At 70.7% G+C, this 26653-nt stretch overlaps 1 protein-coding gene across 4 annotated transcripts in view; it reads right to left on the reverse strand.

The window, feature by feature from the left end:
* LOC102444131 (prominin-1-A-like) overlaps positions 1–26653 on the reverse strand; it is a 40946-nt gene that overhangs the window by 2465 nt on the left and 11828 nt on the right. For all 4 annotated transcript variants that reach the window (XM_075934495.2, XM_089780258.1, XM_075934494.2 and 1 more), the window contains 20 exons: positions 22041–22102; positions 20667–20872; positions 18675–18795; positions 18491–18554; positions 16735–16824; positions 14829–15019; positions 14609–14683; positions 14252–14315; positions 13753–13912; positions 12603–12755; positions 11646–11769; positions 10012–10103; positions 9512–9596; positions 7011–7154; positions 6189–6260; positions 5917–6009; positions 5706–5759; positions 3850–3930; positions 2601–2669; positions 2229–2318 (listed from right to left, as the gene is read on the reverse strand). In XM_075934495.2, coding sequence (XP_075790610.2) covers positions 2229–2318; positions 2601–2669; positions 3850–3930; positions 5706–5759; positions 5917–6009; positions 6189–6260; positions 7011–7154; positions 9512–9596; positions 10012–10103; positions 11646–11769; positions 12603–12755; positions 13753–13912; positions 14252–14315; positions 14609–14683; positions 14829–15019; positions 16735–16824; positions 18491–18554; positions 18675–18795; positions 20667–20872; positions 22041–22102 — 2090 coding nt within the window. The remainder of the gene's footprint in view (positions 1–2228; positions 2319–2600; positions 2670–3849; positions 3931–5705; positions 5760–5916; positions 6010–6188; positions 6261–7010; positions 7155–9511; positions 9597–10011; positions 10104–11645; positions 11770–12602; positions 12756–13752; positions 13913–14251; positions 14316–14608; positions 14684–14828; positions 15020–16734; positions 16825–18490; positions 18555–18674; positions 18796–20666; positions 20873–22040; positions 22103–26653) is intronic.

Below are 26653 nucleotides of genomic sequence, written 5' to 3' on the forward strand. Positions count from 1 at the left end.
CGCTGCCCACAGGCCCCCAGCTCCCGCAAACCTGCCCCCCAACACCCCCCGCTGCCCACAGCCCCCCAGCTCCCGCAAACCTGCCCCCCAATGCCCCCCCGCTGCCCACAGCCCCCAGCTCCCACAAACCTGCCCCCAACGCCCCCTGCTGCCCACAGCCCCCAGCTCCCACAAACCTGCCCCCCAATGCTCCCCCGCTGCCCACAGCCCCCAGCTCCCACAAACCTGCCCCCAACGCCCCCCTGCTGCCCACAGCCCCCCAGCTCCCACAAACCTGCCCCCCAACGCCCCCCGCTGCCCACAGCCCCCAGCTCCCGCAAACCTGCCTCCCCACAGCCCCCAGCTGCCCTGCCCCGCTGCCCACAGCCCCCAGCTCCCACAAACCTGCCCCCAACCTCCCCCCCCCCTGCTGCCCCCCACAGCCCCCCAGCCAGCTCCCGCAAACCTGCCCCCCAACTCCCCCCCGCTGCCCACAGCCCCCAGCTCCCACAAACCTGCCCCCCAATGCCTCCCCGCTGCCCACACCCACCCCAGCTCCCGCAAACCTGCCCCCCAATGCTGCTGCCCCAGCTGCCCTGCCCCCCACAGCTCCCCCTGCCCCCCAGCTCCCACACCCACACTCTGCCCCCAATGCCCCCCTGCTGCCCACAGCCCCCCAGCTCCCACAAACCTGCCCCCCAACGCCCCCCGCTGCCCACAGCCCCCAGCTCCCGCAAACCTGCCCCCCAATGCCCCCCGCTGCCCACAGCCCCCAGCTCCCACAAACCTGCCCCCAACGCCCCCCTGCTGCCCACAGCCCGCCAGCTCCCGCAAACCTGCCCCCCAACTCCCCCCCGCTGCCCCCCCACAGCCCCCCCAGCTCCCACAAACCTCCCCCCCCCCCCCAATGCCTCCCCGCTGCCCACACCCCCCAGCTCCCGCAAACCTGCCCCCCAATGCCCCCCCGCTGCCCACACCCCCAGGTCCCGCAAACCTGCCCCCCAAAGCCCACCCGCTGCCCACAGCCCCCCAGCTCCCGCAAACCTGCCCCCCAATGTCCCCCCCCCACAGCCCCCCAGCTGCCCTGCCCCCCACCCCCCCGCTGCCCACAGGCCCCCAGCTCCCGCAAACCTGCCCCCCAATGCCCCCCGCTGCCCACAGGCCCCCAGCTCCCGCAAACCTGCCCCCCAAAGCCCCCCGCTGCCCACAGCCCCCCAGCTCCCGCAAACCTGCCCCCCCCCCCCGCTGCCCAGCCCCCCAGCTGCTGCCCCCCAGGCCCCCCCGCCCCAGGCCCCCAGCTCCCGCAAACCTGCCCCCCAAGCCCCCCCCCCGCCCCGCACAGCCCCCCAGCTCCCGCAAACCTGCCCCCCAATGCTCCCCCGCTGCCCACAGCCCCCCAGCTCCCGCAAACCTGCCCCCCAATGCCCCCCCGCTGCCCACACCCACAGCTCCCGCAAACCTGCCCCCCAATGCCCCCCCGCTGCCCACAGCCCCCCAGCTCCCGCAAACCTGCCCCCCAATGCCCCCCCGCTGCCCACAGCCCCCAGCTCCCGCAAACCTGCCCCCCAATGCCCCCCCGCTGCCCACACCCACAGCTCCCGCAAACCTGCCCCCCAATGCCCCCCCGCTGCCCACACCCCCCCAGCTCCCGCAAACCTGCCCCCCAATGCCTCCCCGCTGCCCACACCCCCCAGCTCCCGCAAACCTGCCCCCCAATGCCTCCCCGCTGCCCACACCCACAGCTCCCGCAAACCTGCCCCCCAATGCTGCTCCCCCGCTGCCCACAGCCCCCCAGCTCCCGCAAACCTGCCCCCCAATGCCCCCCCGCTGCCCACACCCCCCAGCTCCCGCAAACCTGCCCCCCAATGCCCCCCCGCTGCCCACACCCCCCCAGCTCCCGCAAACCTGCCCCCCAATGCCTCCCGCTGCCCACACCCACAGCTCCCGCAAACCTGCCCCCCAATGCTGCCCCCCCCCCAGCTCCCGCCCTGCCCCCCACCACCCCCGCCCCCCCAGCTCCCGCAAACCTGCCCCCCAATGCTCCCCCGCTGCCCACAGCCCCCCAGCTCCCGCAAACCTGCCCCCAAAGCCCCCCCGCCCACAGCCCCCCAGCTCCCGCAAACCTGCCCCCCAATGCCTCCCTGCTGCCTACAGCCCGAGCTCCCACAATCCTGCCCCCCAACGCCCCCCACAGCCCACACACCACCAGCTCCCACAAACCTGCCCCCAACATCCCCGCTGCCCCTCACCAGGGAGTCCACGATGTAACTGCAGGCGACGATCCCAGCCACGTCCACGGTCCTGGCCACGCGGCCGCAGCGCCCCACCTGTCCCTTCAGCTAGAGACAGGACACGGCCCATCAGCGCCCCATTGGCATGGGCCCGCCTGCCTCTCCCCTGCCCGTCCCACCCACCCCCCCGCCACCAGGCAGGGAGCCCCCCACGGGGTCAGCCCGCCCCAAGGGAGAGAGAGCACCCCGCGGGCAGAGCTCAGGGCACGCCCAGGGCAGGGCCCGGCCTCGCTCAGTGCCTCAGTGTCCCCAATAGGGGTGAGAAGCCCAGCCAGCCCCGCCCGCAGGCACAGGGGCAGGGCGGTGCCCCCGGGTCGGGGCGTCACTCACCGTGCTCTTCGCCCAGGCGATGTAGGACTGGAAGTAGCCCAGCAGCGTCTGCAGAAAGGCCCGGCTCTCCTGTGGGGGGCACAGGGGTGAGACGCTGCCCTCAGGGCTGGTGGCTGGGAGCGGGGGGGGGGGTGGAGTAAGAGCAGCTGGTGCCCCCCACGGATTGGGGGGCAGGATCCCCCGCCCCATGGGCTCATGTCTGTGCTGGGATGGGGACAGCTCGGTGCCAGACACCCACATCCCCACGCCAGGGCGTCCGAACCCCACCCAGCACCCTGGGCGCCCCCCTCCCCGCCCTGGGGGTGCATGGGAGGCGTTTGGGGACCCCCAGCCCTTCCTCCCAGTGCCCTGTCCCCGGGCACCCCCCTCCCCGCCCTGGGGGTGCATGGGAGGCGTTTGGGGAGCCCCCAGCCCTTCCTCCCAGCGCCCTGTCCCCGGGCGCCCCCCTCCCCGCCCTGGGGGTGCATGGGAGGCGTTTGGGGACCCCCAGCCCTTCCTCCCAGCGCCCTGTCCCCGGGCGCCCTCCTCCCCACCCTGGGGGTGCATGGGAGGCGTTTGGGGAGCCCCCAGCCCTTCCTCCCAGCGCCCTGTCCCCGGGCGCCCCCCTCCCCGCCCTGGGGGTGCATGGGAGGCGTTTGGGGAGCCCCCAGCCCTTCCTCCCAGCGCCCTGTCCCCGGGCGCCCCCCTCCCCACCCTGGGGGTGCATGGGAGGCGTTTGGGGACCCCCCAGCCCTTCCTCCCAGCGCCCTGTCCCCGGGCGCCCCCCTCCCCACCCTGGGGGTGCATGGGAGGCGTTTGGGGACCCCCCAGCCCTTCCTCCCGGCGCCCTGTCCCCGGGCGCCCCCCTCCGCACCCTGGGGGTGCATGGGAGGCGTTTGGGGACCCCCCAGCCCTTCCTCCCAGCGCCCTGTCCCCGGGCGCCCCCCTCCGCACCCTGGGGGGGCATGGGAGGCATCTGGGGACCCCCAGCCCTTCCTCCCGGCAACCTGTCCCCGGGCGCCCCCCTCCCCGCCCTGGGGGTGCATGGGAGGCGTTTGGGGAGCCCCCAGCCCTTCCTCCCAGCGCCCTGTCCCCGGGCGCCCCCCTCCCCGCCCTGGGGGTGCATGGGAGGCGTTTGGGGACCCCCAGCCCTTCCTCCCGGCGACCTGCCGCGCAGCCCTGCCAGAGGGCAGGGTCCCCAGAAGCCAGGGGGCGTTCGCCGGGGGCCTCCTCCCCGTGGGGCCCGGGGCCGGGGGGCAGCGCAGCTCACGTTCCGGACGACGTCCGCAGCCCTGCTGTCCAGGAAGGTCTGCGCAGCATCGACGCTCTGCAGCGTGGCGTTGATCCGCGCCTGGGGGAGAGCAGGGTGGGACCAGCGGCCCAGCGGGGAGCCCAGCGGGGACGCAGACACCCCAGAGCCGCCCACCAGCTGCTCTGCAGGGGGCTGAGGCAAAGCACAGACCCTCCTCCCCCGCCAGCCCCGGGGCCCAGATCCTGCCCCCAGCACTGCCGGTGCCCCTCACTCCCGCCCCCCAGCCCCTGCCCCCAGCCCTGCCGGTGCCCCTCATTCCCGCCCCCCAGCTCCTGCCCCCAGCCCTGCCGGTGCCCCTCACTCCCGCCCCCCAGCCCCTGCCCCCAGCCCTGCCGGTGCCCCTCATTCCCGCCCCCCAGCTCCTGCCCCCAGCCCTGCCGGTGCCCCTCACTCCCGCCCCCCAGCTCCTGCCCCCAGCCCTGCCGGTGCCCCTCACTCCCGCCCCCCAGCCCCTGCCCCCAGCCCTGCCGGTGCCCCTCATTCCCGCCCCCCAGCCCCTGCCCCCAGCCCTGCCGGTGCCCCTCACTCCCGCCCCCCAGCTCCTGCCCCCAGCCCTGCCGGTGCCCCTCATTCCCGCCCCCCAGCCCCTGCCCCCAGCCCTGCCGGTGCCCCTCATTCCCGCCCCCCAGCCCCTGCCCCAGCCCTGCCGGTGCCCCTCATTCCCGCCCCCCAGCCCCTGCCCCCAGCCCTGCCGGTGCCCCTCATTCCCGCCCCCCAGCCCCTGCCCCCAGCCCTGCCGGTGCCCCTCATTCCCGCCCCCCAGCCCCTGCCCCCAGCCCTGCCGGTGCCCCTCATTCCCGCCCCCAGCCCCTGCCCCCAGCCCTGCCAGTGCCCCTCATTCCCGCCCCCCAGCTCCTGCCCCCAGCCCTGCCGGTGCCCCTCACTCCCGCCCCCCAGCCCCTGCCCCCCAGCCCCTGCCCCCAGCCCTGCCGGTGCCCCTCACTCCCGCCCCCCAGCCCCTGCCCCCCAGCCCGGCCGGTGCCCCTCACTCCCGCCCCCAGCCCCTGCCCCCCAGCCCGGCCGGTGCCCCTCACTCCCGCCCGCCAGCCCCTGCCCCCCAGCCCGGCCGGTGCCCCTCACTCCCGCCCGCCAGCCCCTGCCCCCCAGCCCTGCCGGTGCCCCTCACTCCCGCCCCCCAGCCCCTGCCCCCCAGCCCTGCCGGTGCCCCTCACTCCCGCCCGCCAGCCCCTGCCCCCCAGCCCTGCCGGTGCCCCTCACTCCCGCCCCTCAGCCCCTGCCCCCCAGCCCTGCCGGTGCCCCTCACTCCCACCCCCAGCCCCTGCCCCCCAGCCCTGCCGGTGCCCCTCACTCCCGCCCCCCAGCCCCCGCCCCCCAGCCCTGCCGGTGCCCCTCACTCCCGCCCCCAGCCCCTGCCCCCAGCCCTGCCGGTGCCCCTCACTCCTGCCCCCCAGCCCCTGCCCCCAGCTCTACCGGTGCCCCTCACTCCCGCCCCCAGCCCCTGCCCCCAGCCCTGCCGGTGCCCCTCACTCCCACCCCCAGCCCCTGCTCCCCTTTCTGTGATCTCAGCCCTGGGTGGATCAGTGGGTCTCTGTGGGACCAGGCTGGGCACTAGCCCCCCCCCCCAGCAGGCTGGTTGCTGCAGCTGGTGGATCGGGTCCCCCTTTCAGAGCCAGCTCTTCCCACCTGGCTTGGGGGTGTCCCTGGGAGGCAGCGCCCCCTCCTGGCCGCTAGCAGAATTGCAGGGGGAGTAAGAGGTCAGTGCCAGGACAGGAGCCACTGGGCCGCCCATCACGGCCCGCGACCGCCCAGCCCCTGCCAGGGCAAGGCAGCCTCCCCCTGCCCGCGCTGCTTACCGGGAGCTGGGGGGTCGCTGCCTGCAGGATCCAGATGCTGCCGTTCAGGGCTTGCTGGGGACGGAGAGGCGGGGGGGTTAGAGAGGGGAGGGGACTAGCCGGGGTCCCTGCCCCTCTGGGACCCTGCAAGCGAGGGGGCCAAGGGCTCCCCCCGCCGCTGCCCTCTGCCCCCAGCTCCAGCCGGGGAGGGGCCGCGTCCGGGGTCACTCACCATCTCCGGGGGGTAGAGCGCCTGGATCTGCCCGTCCATGTCTCTCAGGTCAGCGGCTTCCTGCTTCAGCTCCATCCTCAAGGTCAGGTTGTCCTGAGCCGGGGCAGAGAGTCAGAGGCGCCCGCGGGCCAGGGCCAGGGCCGGGCGGGGAGGGGAGGGCCAGACGGGCTGGCCCCGGAGGGACCCGCGGAGCGACATGCAAAGGCCAGTGACCCAGGGAGCCCACGCCCAGCGCGGGGGGGGGGCGCGGTTCGGGGCCCAGCCGCACTCACCGTGGCGTTGGCCAGCCCCTCCAGCTGCAGCGCCAGGGGCAGCAGGTCCCGCTGCGTCACCTTCCTGGCCAGCTGGCAGAGGAGAGATGGGGTCAGCTGGGGGGCGAGGCAAGGAGGGAAGCTGGGGGGGCAAATGGCCACATGGCCAGTGGGGGGGGAGCAGCGGGGTCCAGAGCACCGGCCCTGAGACCTGGGAAGGCACGCAGAGCCCAGCCCCGCCCCCCGGCTCAGCCCCTGCCCCACTGCCCCTTCTCCTGCTGCCCAGCCTCTGCCCCACATGGGAGGGGGAGGAACCCTGGGGCGGAAGAAGCCCCCACTGGCCGCTGGGGCCCGGTCTGGGGCGCTGCCCTGGGAAGGCAGGGACATGGCCTAGCAGCAGGCTGGGGCCATGCGACCCCCTGGAAACACCCCGACGTAGAGACCCCCAGATCCCACAACCGCCCCCCACGAGATCCCGCCGACAGCCTGAGCCAGGCTCCCAGCTCCCCTCCCCCGCCGCCACAGCCCCCCCCCCCCAGCTCCCCTTCCCTGCCCCCACCGCACGGCCCCTCCCAGCTCCCCTCCCCCCACCGCCACAGCCCCCCCAGCTCCCCTCCCCCCCCACCGCCACAGCCCCCCCAGCTCCCCTCCCCCCACTGCCACAGCCCCCCCCAGCTCCCCTCCCCCCCCACCGCCACAGCCCCCCCAGCTCCCCTCCCCCCACTGCCACAGCCCCCCCCAGCTCCCCTCCTCCACCGCCACAGCCCCCCCAGCTCCCCTCCCCCCACTGCCACAGCCCCCCCCAGCTCCCCTCCCTCGCCACCACGGCCCCCCCCAGCTGACCTGCTGCAGGGTGCCGGTGAAGTTGAGCTGCAGGCCGGAGGTGCTGATGTCCCAGAGCAGCTGCTTCTGGCTCTGGCTCAGGAAGGTGACGGGGCTCAGGCTGATGTTCAGCTGCTCGAAGGCCGCGGTGATCTCCCCGGTGTACTGCGGGGCCGGGAGGTGTGAGGGGCCGGGGCTGCCAAGCACAGCTGGGCACGTCCCCTCTCCCCCTCCCCGCCGAGCCGGTCCCCGCTTCCCCCCCCCGCCGAGCTGGTCCCTGCTCCCTCCCCCCCCGCCAGGCCGGTCCCCGCTCCCCCCCCCCTGCCGAGCCGGTCCCCTCTCCCCCCCCCCGCCGAGCCGGTCCCCGCTCCCTCCCCCCCCGCCAGGCCGGTCCCCGCTCCCCCCCCCCCGCCGAGCCGGTCCCCTCTCCCCCTCCCCGCCAGGCCGGTCCCCGCTCCCCCCCCCCCCGCCGAGCCGGTCCCCTCTCCCCCTCCCCGCCGGGCCGGTCCCCGCTTCCCCGCCCCCGCCGAGCCGGTCCCCGCTCCCCCCCCCCGCCCGGCCGGTCCCCTCTCCCCGCCAGGCACCGTGCACAGCCGGTCCCATCTCACACTCCCCGCCGGGCACCACGCACAGCCGGTCCCCACCCCCCGCCGGGCACCGTGCACAGCCGGTCCCATTTCACACTCCCTGCCGGGCACCGCGCACAGCCAGTCCCTTCTCACACTCCCCAACGGGCACCGCGCACAGCCGGTCCCATCTCACACTCCCCAACGGGCACCGCGCACAGCCGGTCCCTTCTCACACTCCCCGCCGGGCACCGCGCACAGCCGGTCCCATCTCACACTCCCCGCCGGGCACCGCGCACAGCCGGTCCCTTCTCACACTCCCCGCCGGGCACCGCGCACAGCCGGTCCCTTCTCACACTCCCCAACGGGCACCGCGCACAGCCGGTCCCATCTCACACTCCCCAACGGGCACCGCGCACAGCCGGTCCCTTCTCACACTCCCCGCCGGGCACCGCGCACAGCCGGTCCCTTCTCACACTCCCCGCCGGGCACCGCGCACAGCCGGTCCCATCTCACACTCCCCAACGGGCACCGCACACAGCCGGTCCCTTCTCACACTCCCCGCCGGGCACCGCGCACAGCCGGTCCCATCTCACACTCCCCAACGGGCACCGCGCACAGCCGGTCCCATCTCACACTCCCCAACGGGCACCGCGCACAGCCGGTCCCTTCTCACACTCCCCACCGGGCACCGCGCACAGCCGGTCCCATCTCACACTCCCCAACGGGCACCGCGCACAGCCGGTCCCATCTCACACTCCCCAACGGGCACCGCGCACAGCCGGTCCCATCTCACACTCCCCAACGGGCACCGCGCACAGCCGGTCCCTTCTCACACTCCCCGCCGGGCACCGCGCACAGCCGGTCCCATCTCACACTCCCCAACGGGCACCACGCACAGCCGGTCCCATCTCACACTCCCTGCCGGGCACAGCCGGTCCCATCTCACACTCCCCAACGGGCACCGCGCACAGCCGGTCCCTTCTCACACTCCCCACCGGGCACAGCCGGGCCGGTCCCATCTCACACTCCCCGCCGGGCACAGCCGGTCCCATCTCACACTCCCCAATGGGCACCGCGCACAGCCGGTCCCATCTCACACTCCCCACCGGGCACAGACGGTCCCATCTCACACTCCCCGCCGGGCACCGCGCACAGCCGGTCCGGTCCCCACTCCCGACCGGGCACAGCCGGTCCGGTCCCCACTCCCCGCCGGGCACAGCCGGGCCGGTCCCCACTCCCCGCCGGGCACAGCCGGGCCGGTCCCCACTCCCCGCCGGGCACAGCCGGGCCGGTCCCCACTCCCCGCCGGGCACAGCCGGGCCGGTCCCCACTCCCCGCCGGGCACAGCCGGGCCGGTCCCCACTCCCCGCCGGGCACAGCCGGGCCGGTCCCCACTCCCCGCCGGGCACAGCCGAGCCGGTCCCCACTCCCCGCCGGGCACAGCCGAGCCGGTCCCCACTCCCCGCCGGGCACAGCCGGGCCGGTCCCCACTCCCCGCCGGGCACAGCCGAGCCGGTCCCCACTCCCCGCCGGGCACAGCCGGGCCGGTCCCCACTCCCCGCCGGGCACAGCCGGGCCGGTCCCCACTCCCCGCCGGGCACAGCCGGGCCGGTCCCCACTCCCCGCCGGGCACAGCCGAGCCGGTCCCCACTCCCCGCCGGGCACAGCCGGGCCGGTCCCCACTCCCCGCCGGGCACAGCCGGGCCGGTCCCCACTCCCCGCCGGGCACAGCCGGGCCGGTCCCCACTCCCCGCCGGGCACAGCCGGGCCGGTCCCCACTCCCCGCCGGGCACAGCCGGGCCGGTCCCCACTCCCCGCTGGGCACAGCCGGGCCGGTCCCCACTCCCCGCCGGGCACAGCCGGGCCGGTCCCCACTCTCCGCCGGGCACAGCCGGGCCGGTCCCCACTCCCCGCCGGGCACAGCCGGGCCGGTCCCGCGTGGCCCACACTCACCTGGCTGATGTTCAGGAGCTGGTCCAGGGAAACAGCCTTGTCCAGCTGCAGGGTGCTCCACAGGGGCTGGTCGTGCTGGCAGTTGCTGCAGGGGGAGGGCAGAGCTGAGGGCAGGGCAGGGGGCTAGTGGGGGCTGGTGGGTGCCAGCTGGGGACACCCCTGTCGGCAGAGCAGGCGCTGGGTCCAGCCCATGCCCAGGGCAGGCGGGGTGCAACCAGGGCCTGCCGCTCCCACAGGCTGGGGGGAGGCTCCCCATGTGACCAGCGGGATCCCCCCATCACGTGGGCACCCAGGGTCCTGCACCCAATGGGCCATGCCCCACCCTGTGCACAGGCAACCCGGCAGCACTGTAGGGGCCTCATGCCGTCCCACTCCACAGCTGGTGTCCTTCCTGGGGAGATGAGAATCACCCCGTCCCATGTGCAGAGAGGGAAACCGAGGCATGGGGTGGGGGGGTCCCAGGAGGCGCTGGCTCACGGACCGGCCGGGCTGGCACTGACTTGTACACTCCGGAGGGGGTCACCGTCCCGCCGGGCAGCCCCAGCATCTCTGACAGGTTGAAGCTCCCGGCCAGGCCTGAGGTCTCCAGTGACTGGAAGCAGAGGGAGAAGGGTTGAGAAGGAAACTTCCCCAGGCTGCAGTGAGCCGGCCCCAAGCACCCCAGCGGGGCAGCGCCAGCAGCGAGGGGGCCGGGGGGTCAGCGCCAGCAGCGGGGGGCCGGGGGGTCAGCGCCAGCAGCGGGGGGCCGGGGGGGCAGCGCCAGCAGCGGGGGGCCGGGGGGTCAGCGCCAGCAGCGAGGGGCCGGGGGGCAGCGCCAGCAGCGGGGGGCCGGGGGGTCAGCGCCAGCAGCGAGGGGCCGGGGGGTCAGCGCCAGCAGCGGGGGGCCGGGGGGGCAGCGCCAGCAGCGGGGGGCCGGGGGGGCAGCGCCAGCAGCGGGGGGCCGGGGGGTCAGCGCCAGCAGCGAGGGGCCGGGGGGCAGCGCCAGCAGCGAGGGGCCGGGGGGCAGCGCCAGCAGCGGGGGGCCGGGGGGGCAGCGCCAGCAGCGAGGGGCCGGGGGGTCAGCGCCAGCAGCGGGGGGCCGGGGGGCAGCGCCAGCAGCGGGGGGCCGGGGGGTCAGCGCCAGCAGCGGGGGGCCGGGGGGCAGTGCCAGCAGCGGGGGGCCGGGGGGGCAGCGCCAGCAGCGGGGGGCCGGGGGGGCAGTGCCAGCAGCGGGGGGCCGGGGGGGCAGCGCCAGCAGCGGGGGGCCGGGGGGGCAGTGCCAGCAGCGGGGGGCCGGGGGCCGGGGGCCGGGGGGCAGCGCCAGCAGCGAGGGGCCGGGGGGTCAGCGCCAGCAGCGGGGGGCCGGGGGGTCAGCGCCAGCAGCGGGGGGCCGGGGGGGCAGCGCCAGCAGCGGGGGGCCGGGGGGTCAGCGCCAGCAGCGGGGGGCCGGGGGGGCAGTGCCAGCAGCGGGGGGCCGGGGGCCGGGGGCCGGGGGGCAGCGCCAGCAGCGAGGGGCCGGGGGGTCAGCGCCAGCAGCGGGGGGCCGGGGGGTCAGCGCCAGCAGCGGGGGGCCGGGGGGGCAGCGCCAGCAGCGAGGGGGCCGGGGGGTCAGCGCCAGCAGCGGGGGGCCGGGGGCCGGGGGGGCAGCGCCAGCAGCGGGGGGCCGGGGGCCGGGGGCCGGGGGGCAGCGCCAGCAGCGAGGGGCCGGGGGCCGGGGGGCAGCGCCAGCAGCGGGGGACCGGGGGCCGGGGGCTGGGGGCCGGGGACGGCGCCAGCAGCGGGGGGCCGGGGGCCGGGGGCCGGGGGGCAGCGCCAGCAGCGAGGGGCCGGGGGCCGGGGGCAGCGCCAGCAGCGGGGGGCCGGGGGCCGGGGGCCGGGGGCAGCGCCAGCAGCGAGGGGCCGGGGGCCGGGGGCAGCGCCAGCAGCGGGGGACCGGGGGCCGGGGGCCGGGGGCGGCGCCAGCAGCGGGGGGCCGGGGGCCGGGGGCAGCGCCAGCAGCGGGGGGCCGGGGGCCGGGGGCCGGGGGGGGGGCAGCGCCAGCAGCGAGGGGCCGGGGGCCGGGGGGCAGCGCCAGCAGCGGGGGACCGGGGGCCGGGGGCCGGGGGCAGCGCCAGCAGCGGGGGGCCGGGGGCCGGGGGCCGGGCCGAGCTCTCACCTGCAGGAGCTGCCGGCTGTGCCAGGGCTGGCAGACCAGGGTGTAGGCGTTGCCGCCCAGCAGGAAGCTCCCCAGCACCGGCAGCATCAGCAGCCAGGAGAAGAGGAAGCTGAATCCGACCCCCCTGCAAAAGCAACCGGAGCCGTGAGCTCCCCTGGGGCCGTCACCCCATGCAGAGACCCCGGGAAACCTGGCCCGGCGGGGGAGGGGTGTGTGTGACTGAGCACCCCCCTCTCCCCCGCCCTGCCAGCCCAGACCCCCCCGGTGACGGCCTCTCCCCCGCCCCGCCAGCCCAGACCCCCCGGTGACGGCCTCTCCCCCGCCCCGCCAGCCCAGACCCCCCGGTGACGGCCTCTCCCCCGCCCCGCCAGCCCAGACCCCCCGGTGACGGCCTCTCCCCCGCCCCGCCAGCCCAGACCCCCCGGTGACGGCCTCTCCCCCGCCCCGCCAGCCCAGACCCCCCGGTGACGGCCTCTCCCCCGCCCCGCCAGCCCAGACCCCCCGGTGACGGCCTCTCCCCCGCCCCGCCAGCCCAGACCCCCCGGTGACGGCCTCTCCCCCGCCCCGCCAGCCCAGACCCCCCGGTGACGGCCTCTCCCCCGCCCCGCCAGCCCAGACCCCCCGGTGACCGCCTCTCCCCCGCCCCGCCAGCCCAGACCCCCCGGTGACGGCCTCTCCCCCGCCCCGCCAGCCCAGACCCCCCGGTGACCGCCTCTCCCCCGCCCCGCCAGCCCAGACCCCCCGGTGACCGCCTCTCCCCCGCCCCGCCAGCCCAGACCCCCCGGTGACGGCCTCTCCCCCACCCCGCCAGCCCAGACCCCCCGGTGACCGCCTCTCCCCCGCCCCGCCAGCCCAGACCCCCCGGTGACGGCCTCTCCCCCGCCCCACCAGCCCAGACCCCCCGGTGACGGCCTCTCCCCCGCCCCACCAGCCCCTCGACGCAGCCACTGTGCTCACGCCAGGAAGGCCTGCCCGCCGGAGTTGGAGAGGCAGCTGCGCTCGATGGGCAGCACCGCCGGCTGCAGCCCCACGGCCCCCAGCGCCAGGCCCAGCAGGTTGCACAAGACGACGCACAGCACCAGGCAGCAGAGGCAGACGCCCACGATCCACCTGTGGGGAGACGGGAGAGGAGTCCAGGGGCCAGCCGGGGGCCCTGCCCCAGGGGGCACAGCGGGCCGGGCACGTGTGAGCTGGGGGCACCAGCGGGATGGGGGCATGTGAGCTGGGGGCACCAGGGGGACGGGCGCGTGTGAGCTGGGGGCACCGCAGGACGGGCGCGTGTGAGCTGTGGGCACAGCGGGACAGGCGCGTGTGAGCTGGGGGCACCAGCGGGACGGGGGCGTGTGAGCTGTGGGCACAGCAGGACGGGCGCGTGTGAGCTGTGGGCACAGCAGGACGGGCGCGTGTGAGCTGGGGGCACGAGCAGGACAGGGGATGGGCGTGTGTGAGCTGGGGGCACGAGCGGGACAGGGGATGGGCGCGTGTGAGCTGTGGGCACAGCGGGACGGGATGGGCGCGTGTGAGCTGGTGGCACGAGCGGGACGGGATGGGCGCGTGTGAGCTGGGGGCACAGCAGGACGGGATGGGCGCGTGTGAGCTGGGGGCACAGCGGGACGGGATGGGCGCGTGTGAGCTGGGGGCACGAGCGGGACAGGGGATGGGCGCGTGTGAGCTGGGGGCACGAGCAGGACAGGGGATGGGCGCGTGTGAGCTGGGGGCACAGCGGGACGGGGATGGGCGCGTGTGAGCTGGGGGCACAGCGGGACGGGGATGGGCGCGTGTGAGCTGGGGGCACAGCGGGACGGGATGGGCGCGTGTGAGCTGGTGGCACGAGCGGGACGGGATGGGCGTGTGTGAGCTGGGGGCACGAGCGGGACAAGGGATGGGCGCGTGTGAGCTGGGGGCACAGCGGGACAGGGGATGGGCGCGTGTGAGCTGGGGGCACAGCGGGACGGGATGGGCGCGTGTGAGCTGGTGGCACGAGCGGGACGGGATGGGCGCGTGTGAGCTGGGGGCACGAGCGGGCTCCGGCCCCCCAAGTTCCCCTCAGATCCCCCCAGATCCGGGGTCCCGGGGGCTCCGCTGAGTCCCGCCGGCCCAGCCCTACCTGTAGTGGTCGTAGGTGGTGACCTGGGGCTCGTATTGGCTGGCGTTCCGGCCCACTTTGCCCAGCGTCTCGGCGACGTCCCCCAGCGTGTCCAGCGCCGGGATCTCGCTCCGCACCCGGCCCAGCGCCCCCCTGACTTCGCCCAGCTGGCGCCGCGCGTCTGGAGGGGACAGAAACCTCAGGGCCGCCCAGCCGCCAACAGCTGCTCCTGGCCCCCCCTCTCCCCCGCACAACACATGGGGCGGACACAGCTCGGAGGGGACAGCGGGTGGGGATGGGCAGAGCCCCTGGAGGGAGCAGGGCAGGCAGGGCGCTGGGGGAGGGCAGGGGCAAGGCAGGAAGGACCCTTGGCACCATAGGGGGGCAGTCAGGGCCCCTGGGGGCCCCTGGCCAGCACCGCATCCAGTCCCAGAGCGGGGAGCAGGCGTGGCCGGGGTGGGAGGGTCCCGTGACACTGCCCCGTCCCTTGGGGCACCCCAGCGTGACTGCCACCACTCACCTGCCACCGCCTCCTGCGCCTGCTGCTCCACCCGCAGGGGGGTCTCACTCAGCGTGCGGTTGGCCTGCCGCCCGGCGCGGGCAGGGGAGAGACAGCTCAGAGCCCAGCGCAGACGGGCGAGGGCCCGGCCCTGCACCATCCCGCCCCCCAGCCCGCGGGCACCGGCCAATGCTGGGGGCTCAGCGCCGGCCCGGCCCAGCCCCGGGCAGGTACCAGGCCAGAAGCTCCCCTGCCGCCCCCGGGCCGCGCTGGCACACTCGGCCTTTTCCGCACGGCGTCAGCGCCTGCTGCCCGCACCCCGGAGCCCTGGCTTGGGGGCCTGGCACCCGGGTCCCTCCCGCCCCGCCCCGGCCGTACCTGCTGCAGGGCCGCGCTCAGGTTGGCCTTGGACAGGTTGCTCAGCAGCTCCAGCTGGTGGCTCACGTCCGGGACCTGGGCGCAGGAGCAGGCGGGTCAGAGGCAGGGGAGGGCCAGCCCACTGGGGGGGCAGCGGGCACGTCTGGGGGGGATTTTCACGTGGGGGAGGGTTCTGTCCCCACCCCGCCCCCCACCCCCGGGGCCCTGCGGCCAGCCTCACCCTGGTGAAGTCGGCCTCGGGCGCCAGGCCGCCGGAGGACACGTTGGCGCAGGGCGGGCCGCAGCGCTGCAGGGTCCGGTTGAGCTGCCCCTGCAGGCGGCTGAGGTTCCCTCTGAGCCCCTCCTGCAGCTGCTGCAGGCGCTGGCCCGACGCGTTCACAGCACGGAGCGCCTGCTCCACCCGGCCCGTCTCTGGGGACACAGCGAGGGACCCTAGGGCTCCGGCTCGGCCCTCTGCACCGGGCCCAGCCTGGGGCCAAGGGGGTCCAGGGTTCCCATTCCCCAGCCTGGGGCCAAGGGGGTCCAGGGGTCCCATTCCCCAGCCTGGGGCCAAGGGGGTCCAGGGGTCCCATTCCCCAGCCTGGGGCCAAGGGGGTCCAGGGCTCCCATTCCCCAGCCTGGGGCCAAGGGGGTCCAGGGGTCCCATTCCCCAGCCTGGGGCCAAGGGGGTCCAGGGCTCCCATTCCCCAGCCTGGGGCCAAGGGGGTCCAGGGGTCCCATTCCCCAGCCTGGGGCCAAGGGGGTCCAGGGGTCCCATTCCCCAGCCTGGGGCCAAGGGGGTCCAGGGCTCCCATTCCCCAGCCTGGGGCCAAGGGGGTCCAGGGGTCCCATTCCCCAGCCTGGGGCCAAGGGGGTCCAGGGCTCCCATTCCCCAGGCCGGGCCCAAGGGGGTCCAGGGGTCCCATTCCCCAGCCTGGGGCCAAGGGGGTCCAGGGGTCCCATTCCCCAGCCTGGGGCCAAGGGGGTCCAGGGGTCCCATTCCCCAGCCTGGGGCCAAGGGGGTCCAGGGCTCCCATTCCCCAGCCTGGGGCCAAGGGGGTCCAGGGCTCCCATTCCCCAGCCTGGGGCCAAGGGGGTCCAGGGGTCCCATTCCCCAGTCTGGGGCCAAGGGGGTCCAGGGCTCCCATTCCCCAGCCTGGGGCCAAGGGGGTCCAGGGCTCCCATTCCCCAGCCTGGGGCCAAGGGGGTCCAGGGGTCCCATTCCCCAGCCTGGGGCCAAGGGGGTCCAGGGCTCCCATTCCCCAGCCTGGGGCCAAGGGGGTCCAGGGTTCCCATTCCCCAGGCCGGGCCCAAGGGGGTCCAGGGGTCCCATTCCCCAGGCCGGGCCCAAGGGGGTCCAGGGGTCCCATTCCCCAGCCTGGGGCCAAGGGGGTCCAGGGCTCCCATTCCCCAGCCTGGGGCCAAGGGGGTCCAGGGGTCCCATTCCCCAGTCTGGGGCCAAGGGGGTCCAGGGCTCCCATTCCCCAGGCCGGGCCCAAGGGGGTCCAGGGGTCCCATTCCCCAGCCTGGGGCCAAGGGGGTCCAGGGCTCCCATTCCCCAGCCTGGGGCCAAGGGGGTCCAGGGCTCCCATTCCCCAGCCTGGGGCCAAGGGGGTCCAGGGGTCCCATTCCCCAGCCTGGGGCCAAGGGGGTCCAGGGCTCCCATTCCCCAGGCCGGGCCCAAGGGGGTCCAGGGGTCCCATTCCCCAGCCTGGGGCCAAGGGGGTCCAGGGCTCCCATTCCCCAGCCTGGGGCCAAGGGGGTCCAGGGGTCCCATTCCCCAGCCTGGGGCCAAGGGGGTCCAGGGCTCCCATTCCCCAGGCCGGGCCCAAGGGGGTCCAGGGGTCCCATTCCCCAGCCTGGGGCCTTGGGGCTCAGGGAGTCCCTGTGCCCCTCAGGTGCCGCCCCACACCACACAGCGAGCCCCCTGGCGCTGCCCTGAGCCCCCTGGCGCTGCCCTGAGCCCCCCAGCTGGTGTTTTCCCACCTGACACCCCCAGGGTGACTCGCCCCCCCCGCATTTAGGGGCGCCCACGGCATGTGCCAGCCCCTCAGGCCTCGCGGGTGCTGGGGGGCAGCTCTTGTGGGCGGAGGGGCTGGGCTGTGCGTGGGGCTCCCCAACTCCCTCCAGCAGCCCAGGGCCGGTACCTGCCAGCAGGAGGGTGGCCGAGTCCAGCGCCCCATACGCCTCGTGCCCCAGCGCCGTGACGATCCTGCCGCCCAGGGTGGGCCCAATGGCTGGGGAGAAGGGGGCAGAGCTGTCACCGTGGGGCCCCGCCGCCCACCAGGGGCCCAGCAGCCCTGGGCAAGTGGGGGGCAGAGGGCACAGAGCAGGGGGCCACGGAGCCACGGCCCCCGGAGAGGGAGGGGCCAACGCCACGGCTGGCACCGGCAGGGACAGTGAGCCTGGCAGGGCGGGGGGGGGCAAGCAGGCAGGAGCCAGAGGGGCCAGCGCCCCGGCGGGACCCCCTGCAGCCGGGTACGGGCTCCTGGGCCCCGCGTGGGGCCGTACGGGCCGGGGGCAGAGCCCAGGGCAGCACAAAGCCGGCCGGGGGGAGAGCACGGGGGCAGGGCATCTGGGAACGGGAGCCAGTCATGCCATGGGGCAGCCAGGGCCCGGCCCATCATGCAGCCCCAGAGCCAGGCCCCCCACAGGGCCCCCCCATCCCCCTCCCCAGAGCCAGGCCCCCCACAGGGCCCCCCCATCCCCCTGCCCAGAGCCAGGCCCCCCACAGGGCCCCCCCATCCCCCTGCCCAGAGCCAGGCCCCCCACAGCCCCACGCCCTCTCCCATCCCCCTCCCCAGAGCCAGGCCCCCCACAGCCCCACACCCTCTCCCATCCCCCTCCCCAGAGCCAGGCCCCCCACAGCCCCACGCCCTCTCCCATCCCCCTCCCCAAAGCCAGGCCCCCCACAGCCCCACGCCCTCTCCCATCCCCCTCCCCAGAGCCAGGCCCCCCACAGCCCCACGCCCTCTCCCATCCCCCTCCCCAGAGCCAGGCCCCCCACAGCCCCACACATTCTCCCATCCCCCTCCCCAGAGCCAGGCCCCCCACAGCCCCACGCCCTCTCCCATCCCCCTCCCCAAAGCCAGGCCCCCCACAGCCCCACGCCCTCTCCCATCCCCCTCCCCAGAGCCAGGCCCCCCACAGCCCCACGCCCTCTCCCATCCCCCTCCCCAGAGCCAGGCCCCCCCACAGCCCCACGCCCTCTCCCATCCCCCTCCCCAGAGCCAGGCCCCCCTGTGCCCCGCCGGGGTGCCAGGTCCCCAGGTAGCCCTTTGTCCTCTTTTCGAGAGGGCAGCCGTGGTTTTCACCACTGCTCCATCGATCTGACCCAGGAGGCCTTATGCCTCTGTTCTGCTCTTGCGAGAGAGGGGAAGGAGCCGGCACCCGGGGCGGGCGCTGGCCAGCAGAAACCGACCGGCTGGGGCGCCGGGCTCCAGGCTCTCCCGCAGGCTGCCTTGCTAAGCAACAGGGAGCCGGGCAGGTGAAAGGGGCTGGCTGGGGGGCACGCCCCTGCCCCCGTCCGGGGCTGCCCCAGCCCCCTGCCCCCAGAGCCCTTTCCGGAGGGCAGGGAGCTGCAGCCACACCAGGGCTCTGCCTCCCCGTCCCCCGGCTCTCAGGGAGCGAGCGCCTGTGTCCTCCTCCAGCTCCCGGCTGCCCCGGAGAGGGCAGAGGATGCCACCGGCCGTGAATTGCCCCTTGCTCCGAGAGCCAGAGGGAGAAGAGCAGCAGCAGCCTGGGATGTGCAGCTGCACCCCCCCCCACACCGAAATGGCGCCTTTGTCCCCCGCACTCACCCCTCCACCCCCTGCCCTGACTCCTGACTCTTGAACCCCCCACCCCTGCACCTGCCCCTATTCCCGAGGTCCCTCGCCAGCCCCCTCCCGCCTGCAGACTCACCCTGGAGGCTCCCATTGGCCCGGTTCACCGGCCCGTCGCTGGCGTCCAGAATAAAATCCACTTGCTGCAGGGACAAGACAAAGGGGTGAAGACGGGCACGGGCCATGCCCAGCAGCCAGGGATCACCGGGGGCAGGGGGTCACCCCGGGGCAGCTGCTGGGATCGGCGGGGAGGCCGGGCGTACCTGGGGGACGGAGCGGACGAAGATGGCCAGGTTGTCCAGCGTAGCGTTGAGGGTGCCAAAGCTGCCGCTCACGGCACGGGAGACGCGGTCGTTGCTGATGAAAGCACAGATGTTCCCAGCCCTGGGGTCAGGAGAAAAGCGGGGGCAGTGTCAGACATGGCGGGGGAGGGTGAGCTCTGGGTGCTGAGCCCCCAGGCTGCCCACATGCTCCGAGAGCAGGGCTGGGCGTTGGGACTCCTGGCAGCTCCGTCACGGCCTCACGGAGCCACCTGCCTCAGTTTCCTCCCTGGGGACGTCCACCCTTGGGGCGAGGGGGCATAACCAACAAGCCAGCGCAAAGCACGGCTCGCAAGGAAGGCACCAGCCCTAGAGTGTCACCCCAATCCCAGGTCGACTGACCCCCCTTTCCTGAGGGGCTGCACCCAGCTGCGGAGGGAGGTTGGCAACAGCCCCACGATGGGGTCACCAAGCTGTGCACACTGAGCCTGCGAACTTCTACACCACAGGAGGCGTCAATCCCCGGCCCCTACCAGCTGAGCTATAGGAGAATCGCCTCCAGCGGTATAGGCCTTATGACACAAACATTGGTGGCTCCTATCCTGTCCAGCAGGGGGCAGCATGGCTAGCCGGTCTGTGGCAAGCATTTCTAGACCCCGTCCCCTTCTCAGTGGGAGCTAGGTCCGTGGCCCCTTGGGAGAGCCCAGACTTTGCACAGATTGGCCAATCCGCTCGCCCTCCGCCCCGGCGAATTCCACCCTCTCCATCACAGAGATGGGGAAACTGAGGCACGAGAGCCCGACCTGCCCCAGCAAGTGTGGCCAGGGCCCAGCTGCAAGAGCTGCTCCCCGAGCATGGCTCCAGCATCATCTTGCTGGTCACACTAGGCTACGTCTGCACTCCAGGCTTCTCGTGCAAGAAGCTTTTTGTGGAAAAGATCTTGAGCAAAAACTTCTTGTGCAAGAGCACGTCCATGCTGAAAAAGTGCATTGGAGAAGCGATGCCCTTTTGCACAAGAGAGCGTCCAGACTGCGTGGACGCGCTCTCGAAAGAAAGCGCTGACAGCTATTCCCAGAATGGCCACCAGGGCACCTGGGCATCTTCCGATTGGCTGATTTTGCGCACAAAATCCCCGTTGCTCGTCCACACAAGAGCTCTTGTGCAAGACGGAGTTCTGCCTCGCAGCAGGAGGAACGGCTGCACCGCGACCACCCTCCACCCTGGCGCTTGCCTGCAGATTTACTTGCGCAAAACCGCGTGCGAGCTGTGGGCACAGCGTGGGTCTCTGCGCAAACCCTGTTGTGCAGCCGGGCGCTAACCCCCCAGTCCTGGTGACTAGCTGGGCGCCCTGCCCCAAGGCGAGTCCCAGGCGCCGGCTTGGCCTGCGATGCTCTGACCCCGGGCTGAACTCCAGGGTCAACTTCCTGCAGCTTCCGGCCCTTTGTCCTCAGGCAGGAATCTGCTCCTGCGAACAATGGGGACTTCCTGGCCTCGCCCGTTTCCTAGCATCTGCCCCTCCCCAGGCTCCTGCCCCCGGCCCCCTCTCCCCCAAAGGTGGCTCCAGGGAGCTGGGTGCCCTCTGCCCAGCTGCTCTCCGGCCAGACCCTCCGGCCCCTGCGCTGGGTCGCTCCCCAGGGCGGGGTCGCAGCGAGAGCGCACGGAAAGCCCGCTGGGGCCAGGCAGAACACGGTACCGCTCAGCCGGGGAGCCGGGGTTTCATGCAGCCGGCCCAGGCCACCGCGCTGTGAGCAGAGGCGGCCGGGGCCCACGCACAGGGACAGCCTGGGGGCCGAGGAATGTGTCTTGCTCAGAGGGGCTAGTGCCAGTGGCATCTCGGGCTGCTTCCCACCCCTCCCACCCGCAGCTGGGGGCCCTGCACCCTGGGGCCGGCGCGGCTCGGCCAGGCAGCAGTGCCCGAGCCGGGGAGGTGCTGGGCAGACCCGCCCGGCCGGGGAGCTGGGGGCGCCGTGGCGGGGCCCGGAGCGTGGCACTCACAGGATGAAGGTGGTGACCAGCAGCACGGAGACGAAGAGCGCCCGGCGCCGGCAGGCCATGTGCCTGCTTGGCTTCTGGGACAGCTTCCCCCCGCAGCGCCCGCAGCAGCGGCAGCAGCAGAAGCACAAGCCCACCAGGGGCACGAGGAGGATGAAGAGGAGGCCGATGGCGGTGCAGACCAGGAAACCCACCTCGTAAACCAGCACCTAGGGCAAGAGCGCGAGCGCTAGCAACGTCCGCCCCGCGGCGCTCCTCCCCCCGCCCGGAATGCAGCTGCCTCTGGGGCAGAACACGGTGGAGTGTAACGCAGCCTGGCAGCTCAGGGCGGGAAGTGAGGGGGCGCCCAGTGGCCACTGCGGGGGAGGTGCGAGGCTGTGGGGAGGCAGGAGGGAGTCTGGAGCACGTGTAACGAAGTGGGGAGGGTTTGCACGGGATTCCTGTGGGCCTGTGCTGCTCTGGAGTGACTCTGTGCGTGCCTCAGTTTCATAGACTCATAGAACACTAGGACTGGAAGGGACCTCGAAAGTCATCAGGTGACCCCTTATGACGCAGTGGGGGGCTGTGTGCTCTGTGCCCGGTGTCCCCGCCGGCTGTGTCGTGCGCTGGGTGGGTCCCAGTGACTCACTCCACCAGTGGATTGGCCCAGACACCTCGGCCCAGCCCGGGCAGGTAACAACCCTGCTCCCAGAGAGACAGAGGGAGGGAGGCAGGGACTGGCCCCAGGCTGGGCGCAGGGCCGGGGAGCTGGGTCAGTATCGGGGCTAGGGGAGTGAGGATGCTCTGGACCAAGGAAGGGGGTGACGCCCCCCCCCCCCCCAGGAGGACTAAGGCTCTGCCCTGGCCCCTGTCAGCATGGACCCTGCGCTGCGCCGTGTCGGAGACGCAGTAAAACCTTCTCCTCTCCCGGCCGGCGGAGAATCCCCTCTGGCTGCGGACGGGGGGCAGGGCCGGGGCGCCCCGATGCGCCGTCACACCCAGCTTGCCCGGGAAGGGGAGAAAGGGGGGCAGGGCAGGGCTGGGACCAGTTGCTGGGTGTGGGGGAATCTGAGCTGGCTTGGGGGGGCTGTGAGGGGGGCCAGGCCCTGGTTCTGGGCCCCTCCCCCCAGTCTGGACTTGCTGCCCCATGTCCCTGTACTGCCCAGTCTGTGCCATGCTGGGTCCCTGGGGACCAGAGACCCCCCCGCTGCCTGGGACACCCCTGGCTTTGAAAAGTGCCTTGGGGGTAGATTCTTGCAACGTGCCCTCTGCAGCGTGGATGGCATCCCTGGGAGGGGCGGCAGTTGGGGCATGGCTGAGGCCAGGGTCCCCGGACAGGGACCTTCCCCCTCTGTGCCCCAGGGGAGCCCTGCCCCGGCACCCCGCCAGGGCCCTTACCTCTTTGTACGCGGAGGAGTCTGAAACGGGAGCTTTCTTCTGGATCAAGTTGCTGAGGATCTCTGGGTAGAGGAGCAGAGGGGGGTTAGCAGTCCTAGAGACACGCGCCCGCAGCCCGCCCGGCCGCGCCCGAGAGTTCACCCAGCAGCTCCTGCCTGGAGCCCAGGCGGGCGCCCTGGAGCCGAGTGGTCAGGAAGGGACGACTCCCCAGTTACGTCCACACGGCGCTAAGCGCCCGGGGCTGCAGGATCCTGCGGGGGGGGGGCACCCCTAGACCTCCAGCCCCCACCCCCGAGCTCCCTTTCAGCATGGGCTGGGATGAGCCTGGGAGCCCACACGTCTCCGCTAAGCCCCAGCGCAGACCCACCCTCGGCTGGCATCACCTTGGCCTGTTTGCCCTTGCGTTGCAGCACGCAGGGCCGGCTGTAGGAAGTGCGGGGCCCAATTCGAACCCCCCCCCACCCCCAGAATTTTTTGTTGAGCCAAAAAAAAAAAACCACCCACACAACAGACCACAGCCACACACAAATATCACATCAGAAGTAGATCTCATCAAAACGTATATCAATATAGTTGAACATTTTCAAAAAAAATGCCAGCCTTTATTATGCAAAATTTTACACAAAATTAAATCAGTTGCCTTAAGTGTAGAGCAAATATTTTCAATTGCAAACTATCCAATGTTTTCAAGAAAGTTTAAAGTTTGATTTTTAAAAAGTTACCAGAGAGCGTTGCAGTTTTCTGTTACATTGATTTACTTTTTAAATAGCAAAAATGGAGTCTGTGTTAAGAAAGTGTCAGTTCTGTGGTCAAATTCCAGCCCTTAGTGATTTCAGCACCAATGATTTCACTAGGTAATATGGTACCTCCCCACCCTTGCCTCCTTGCACTGCCCTTCAACACGCTGCCTGCATGCTGAGTCCAAGGTCAGTCTACACAAGATTTTATCAATGATTTTTGCTCAAGCGATCACTGAGACAAGACAAGGACTCTCAATTGATTCTAGTCAGCTCTGCCTTTAAACACTGGGGCTGTGTCTAGACTGGCCAGTTTTTCCGGAAAATGAGCCGCTTTTCCGGAAAAACTTGCCAGCTGTCTACACAGGCCGCTTGAATTTCTACAAAAGCACTGACTTCCTACTGTAAGAAATCAGTGCTTCTTGCGGAAATACTATTCTGCTCCCGTTTGGGCAAAAGTCCCTTTTGCGCAAAGCTTTTGCGCAAACGGGCCAGTGTAGACAGCTCAGATTTGTTTTCCGCAAAAAAGCCCCGATGGTGAAAATGGCGATCGGGGCTTTTTTGCGGAAAAGCGCGTCTAGATTGGCACAGACGCTTTTTTGCAAAAAGTGCTTTTGTGGAAAAGCGTCTGTGCCAATCTAGACACTTTGTTCCGAAAATGCTTTTAACGGAAAACTTCTCCATTAAAAGCATTTCCGGAAAATCATGCCAGTCTAGACCCAGCCTGGATGTAAAGGGTCAGATGTAATTGAGGACTCCCAAATAGACTCTACACCGCCAGAAATAAAACCTGTTTCCATCTTCTGTGACTTTCAGTTCGATGTGACTCACTATCCTCTGCGTAGTGTTCAAGTTATGGTAGACCCTAAGCCAGGCCATATTAAGTTCAGGTCTTTTACCTTTTAATCATTCAATATGGATAACAACATTTCATTCTCCCAGCTCCAAGTCTTAAGTGAATTTCAACCCAAGAGAGCCAAAACTGATCACCTTGACACAGCAAGTGTGGCTACTGATCTCTGTGGCAAAGTAGGTTGTCTATATAAATAAGGTCGGCTCGTGAAGCCTTTTCCTACAGTTGATTAGCAGATGGCAGTAGATAGCTCATTCAGACCACTGGCTGGTAATAGTTAGTCACCCTGACCAGTCATTAACCAGAGTCATGGACTCACCCTACTCTCCATTGTCTCTGATGACCTGTGACAAAAAAGGAGGGTGGAAAGGGAAACTGAAGGGAGAGACCTCTCTAAATTCACCAATCAAAGAGCAGTATTGCCAACCCAAAATCCCAAGGAACGCCTACACAAAGTTATGAGAATGGTCTAACAAATCATAAGATTTTTTAAAAATAAAACATGTTGGATTTTTATTGGCCTTTTGTTTCTTGAGTGTGTAGGGTTCATGTTTTAAAGCTTCCTCCTTAGCTGTAAGGCCTAGAAGTAGAGAGAACTTTTTTTAAATGAAAGCTGAGATTCCTACATAATCAACTGACTCCAGGCCTTTAGAAAAACACCAAATGTTTTGAGACTCATGGTAAAACAATGGAGGAATTCTTGTGAGCCCATGCTTTGCCCATAGTATAAATAAAAAAAGCACAATATCTTCTCCACTAAACATCCTAACGAGATACTGCAAATGGTGAACTGATTTCAACAGCTCCTCATATGAACAGGTATCAACCTAGTTTTTCATATTTGAGACGGGTTACCAGGAATCATACATGACAATATGAAATCTTTCCACTCTTAAATCAGCGTATTCACAAAGCACCTATAATTTTGATCCAGGCATTTATTGGATAGTGAAAGAGAAAGGAGAGGAATTAGTGTAGATAAATGTTCAAATTAAAAAAAAAAAAAAGCCTGAAGGAATTAGGCCTGGGCTCCTCCATCTCACATTCCGAACTGACTAGGACACTTACGACCAGATTTTCAAAGGTGTGTAAAGATCAGATAGGTATCTTTGAAGATCCGAGTTGGCAACTGTCTCTTTAGGAGCTTAATTACCTTTGAAAATCTGAGCTTAGATTTCCTAGTCCAATTTTCAAAAATGACTTTAATCACTCAAGTGCTTTTGAAAATGTTAACTGGGGGCCTAAAGAGACAAAAACAGACCAAAGGCAGGAGATCTGGGATTCCTTTTTAAAACGTGGGACATCTATTTTTAACTACATTTTATATTATTTTTCTCCCAGGGGCAACTGACCCCTCCGCCCTCCCGCCCCCGGAGCTATCATCTCGTGCATGTGCAAGATCTGTGAGAGCCGTCCCACGACTCTGCAGTTAGTGTCTGTGGCGCCTGCTTCTGGGTGGTGTCTCCATGCTGCGGCATTCACCTCCAAAGAGGGGGCTTCCCAAAGCCGCCCCTTGCTGCAGACCCCCAAGGCATCCACAGGTCCAGTCTCCTTTCAACGGGCCCACTGCCCAGGGCTCATTGATCTTGGATCTGGCTTCCCTCCCCTCTCCAGCCTTTGCAACTGCCCAGAGGTGTCACCTTCCGCCCCCTCCATTCCCACCTCATTCACCCCACAGGGCCGGTCTCTGCCTCACTTGTCCTTGCAAAGTGGGGGAGGGGAAGGAAAGAGGCGGAGGCCCATGCCAGGGGACTGAAGCCGTGGAGCAAGCCACGCCCGGGAGCCACTCTCCTGTCCATTGCTGGTGCAGTGTTGCTTCAGGCAGTGCTGGCTGCCTTCCTGCAGAGCCACAGAAACCCAACCTGCACCGCGGGGCACAAACACACTGGCCGTGGGCAGCAGAGCAAGTATTAATAAATGTTTTATAACCCTCGACCTTTCCCCTCTGCTGCCGAGTCTCCTCCCCTGGCTCCATCAGCTCCCCTGGTGCCTGCTGCCCCAACCCCTCACCCTCCTCTGCTGCCCTGTCTCCTCCCCTGGCTCCATCAGCTCCCCTGGTGCCTGCTGCCCCAACCCCTCACCCTCCTCTGCTGCCCTGTCTCCTCCCCTGGCTCCATCAGCTCCCCTGGTGCCTGCTGCCCCAACCCCTCACCCTCCTCTGCTGCCCTGTCTCCTCCCCTGGCTCCATCAGCTCCCCGGTGCCTGCTGCCCCAACCCCTCACCCTCCTCTGCTGCCCTGTCTCCTCCCCTGGCTCCATCAGCTCCCTGGTGCCTGCTGCCCCAACCCCCCACCCTCCTCTGCTGCCCTGTCTCCTCCCCTGGCTCCATCAGCTCCCCTGGTGCCTGCTGCCCCAACCCCTCACCCTCCTCTGCTGCCCTGTCTCCTCCCCTGGCTCCATCAGCTCCCCTGGTGCCTGCTGCCCCAACCCCTCACCCTCCTCTGCTGCCCTGACTCCTGCCCTTGCTCCATCAGCTCCCCGGTGCCTGCTGCCCCAACCCCTCACCCTCCTCTGCTGCCCTGTCTCCTCCCCTGGCTCCATCAGCTCCCCGGTGCCTGCTGCCCCAACCCCTCACCCTCCTCTGCTGCCCTGACTCCTGCCCTTGCTCCATCAGCTCCCTGGTGCCTGCTGCCCCAACCCCCCACCCTCCTCTGCTGCCCTGTCTCCTCCCCTGGCTCCATCAGCTCCCCTGGTGCCTGCTGCCCCCAACCCCTCACCCTCCTCTGCTGCCCTGTCTCCTCCCCTGGCTCCATCAGCTCCCCTGGTGCCTGCTGCCCCAACCCCCCACCCTCCTCTGCTGCCCTGTCTCCTCCCCTGGCTCCATCAGCTCCCCTGGTGCCTGCTGCCCCAACCCCCCACCCTCCTCTGCTGCCCTGTCTCCTCCCCTGGCTCCATCAGCTCCCCGGTGCCTGCTGCCCCAACCCCTCACCCTCCTCTGCTGCCCTGTCTCCTCCCCTGGCTCCATCAGCTCCCCGGTGCCTGCTGCCCCAACCCCTCACCCTCCTCTGCTGCCCTGTCTCCTCC

This window comes from Pelodiscus sinensis, chromosome 8 (genome assembly GCF_052426305.1).
Source record: "Pelodiscus sinensis isolate ZL-2025 chromosome 8, ASM5242630v1, whole genome shotgun sequence".
NCBI classification, from domain to species: Eukaryota; Metazoa; Chordata; order Testudines; family Trionychidae; genus Pelodiscus; species Pelodiscus sinensis.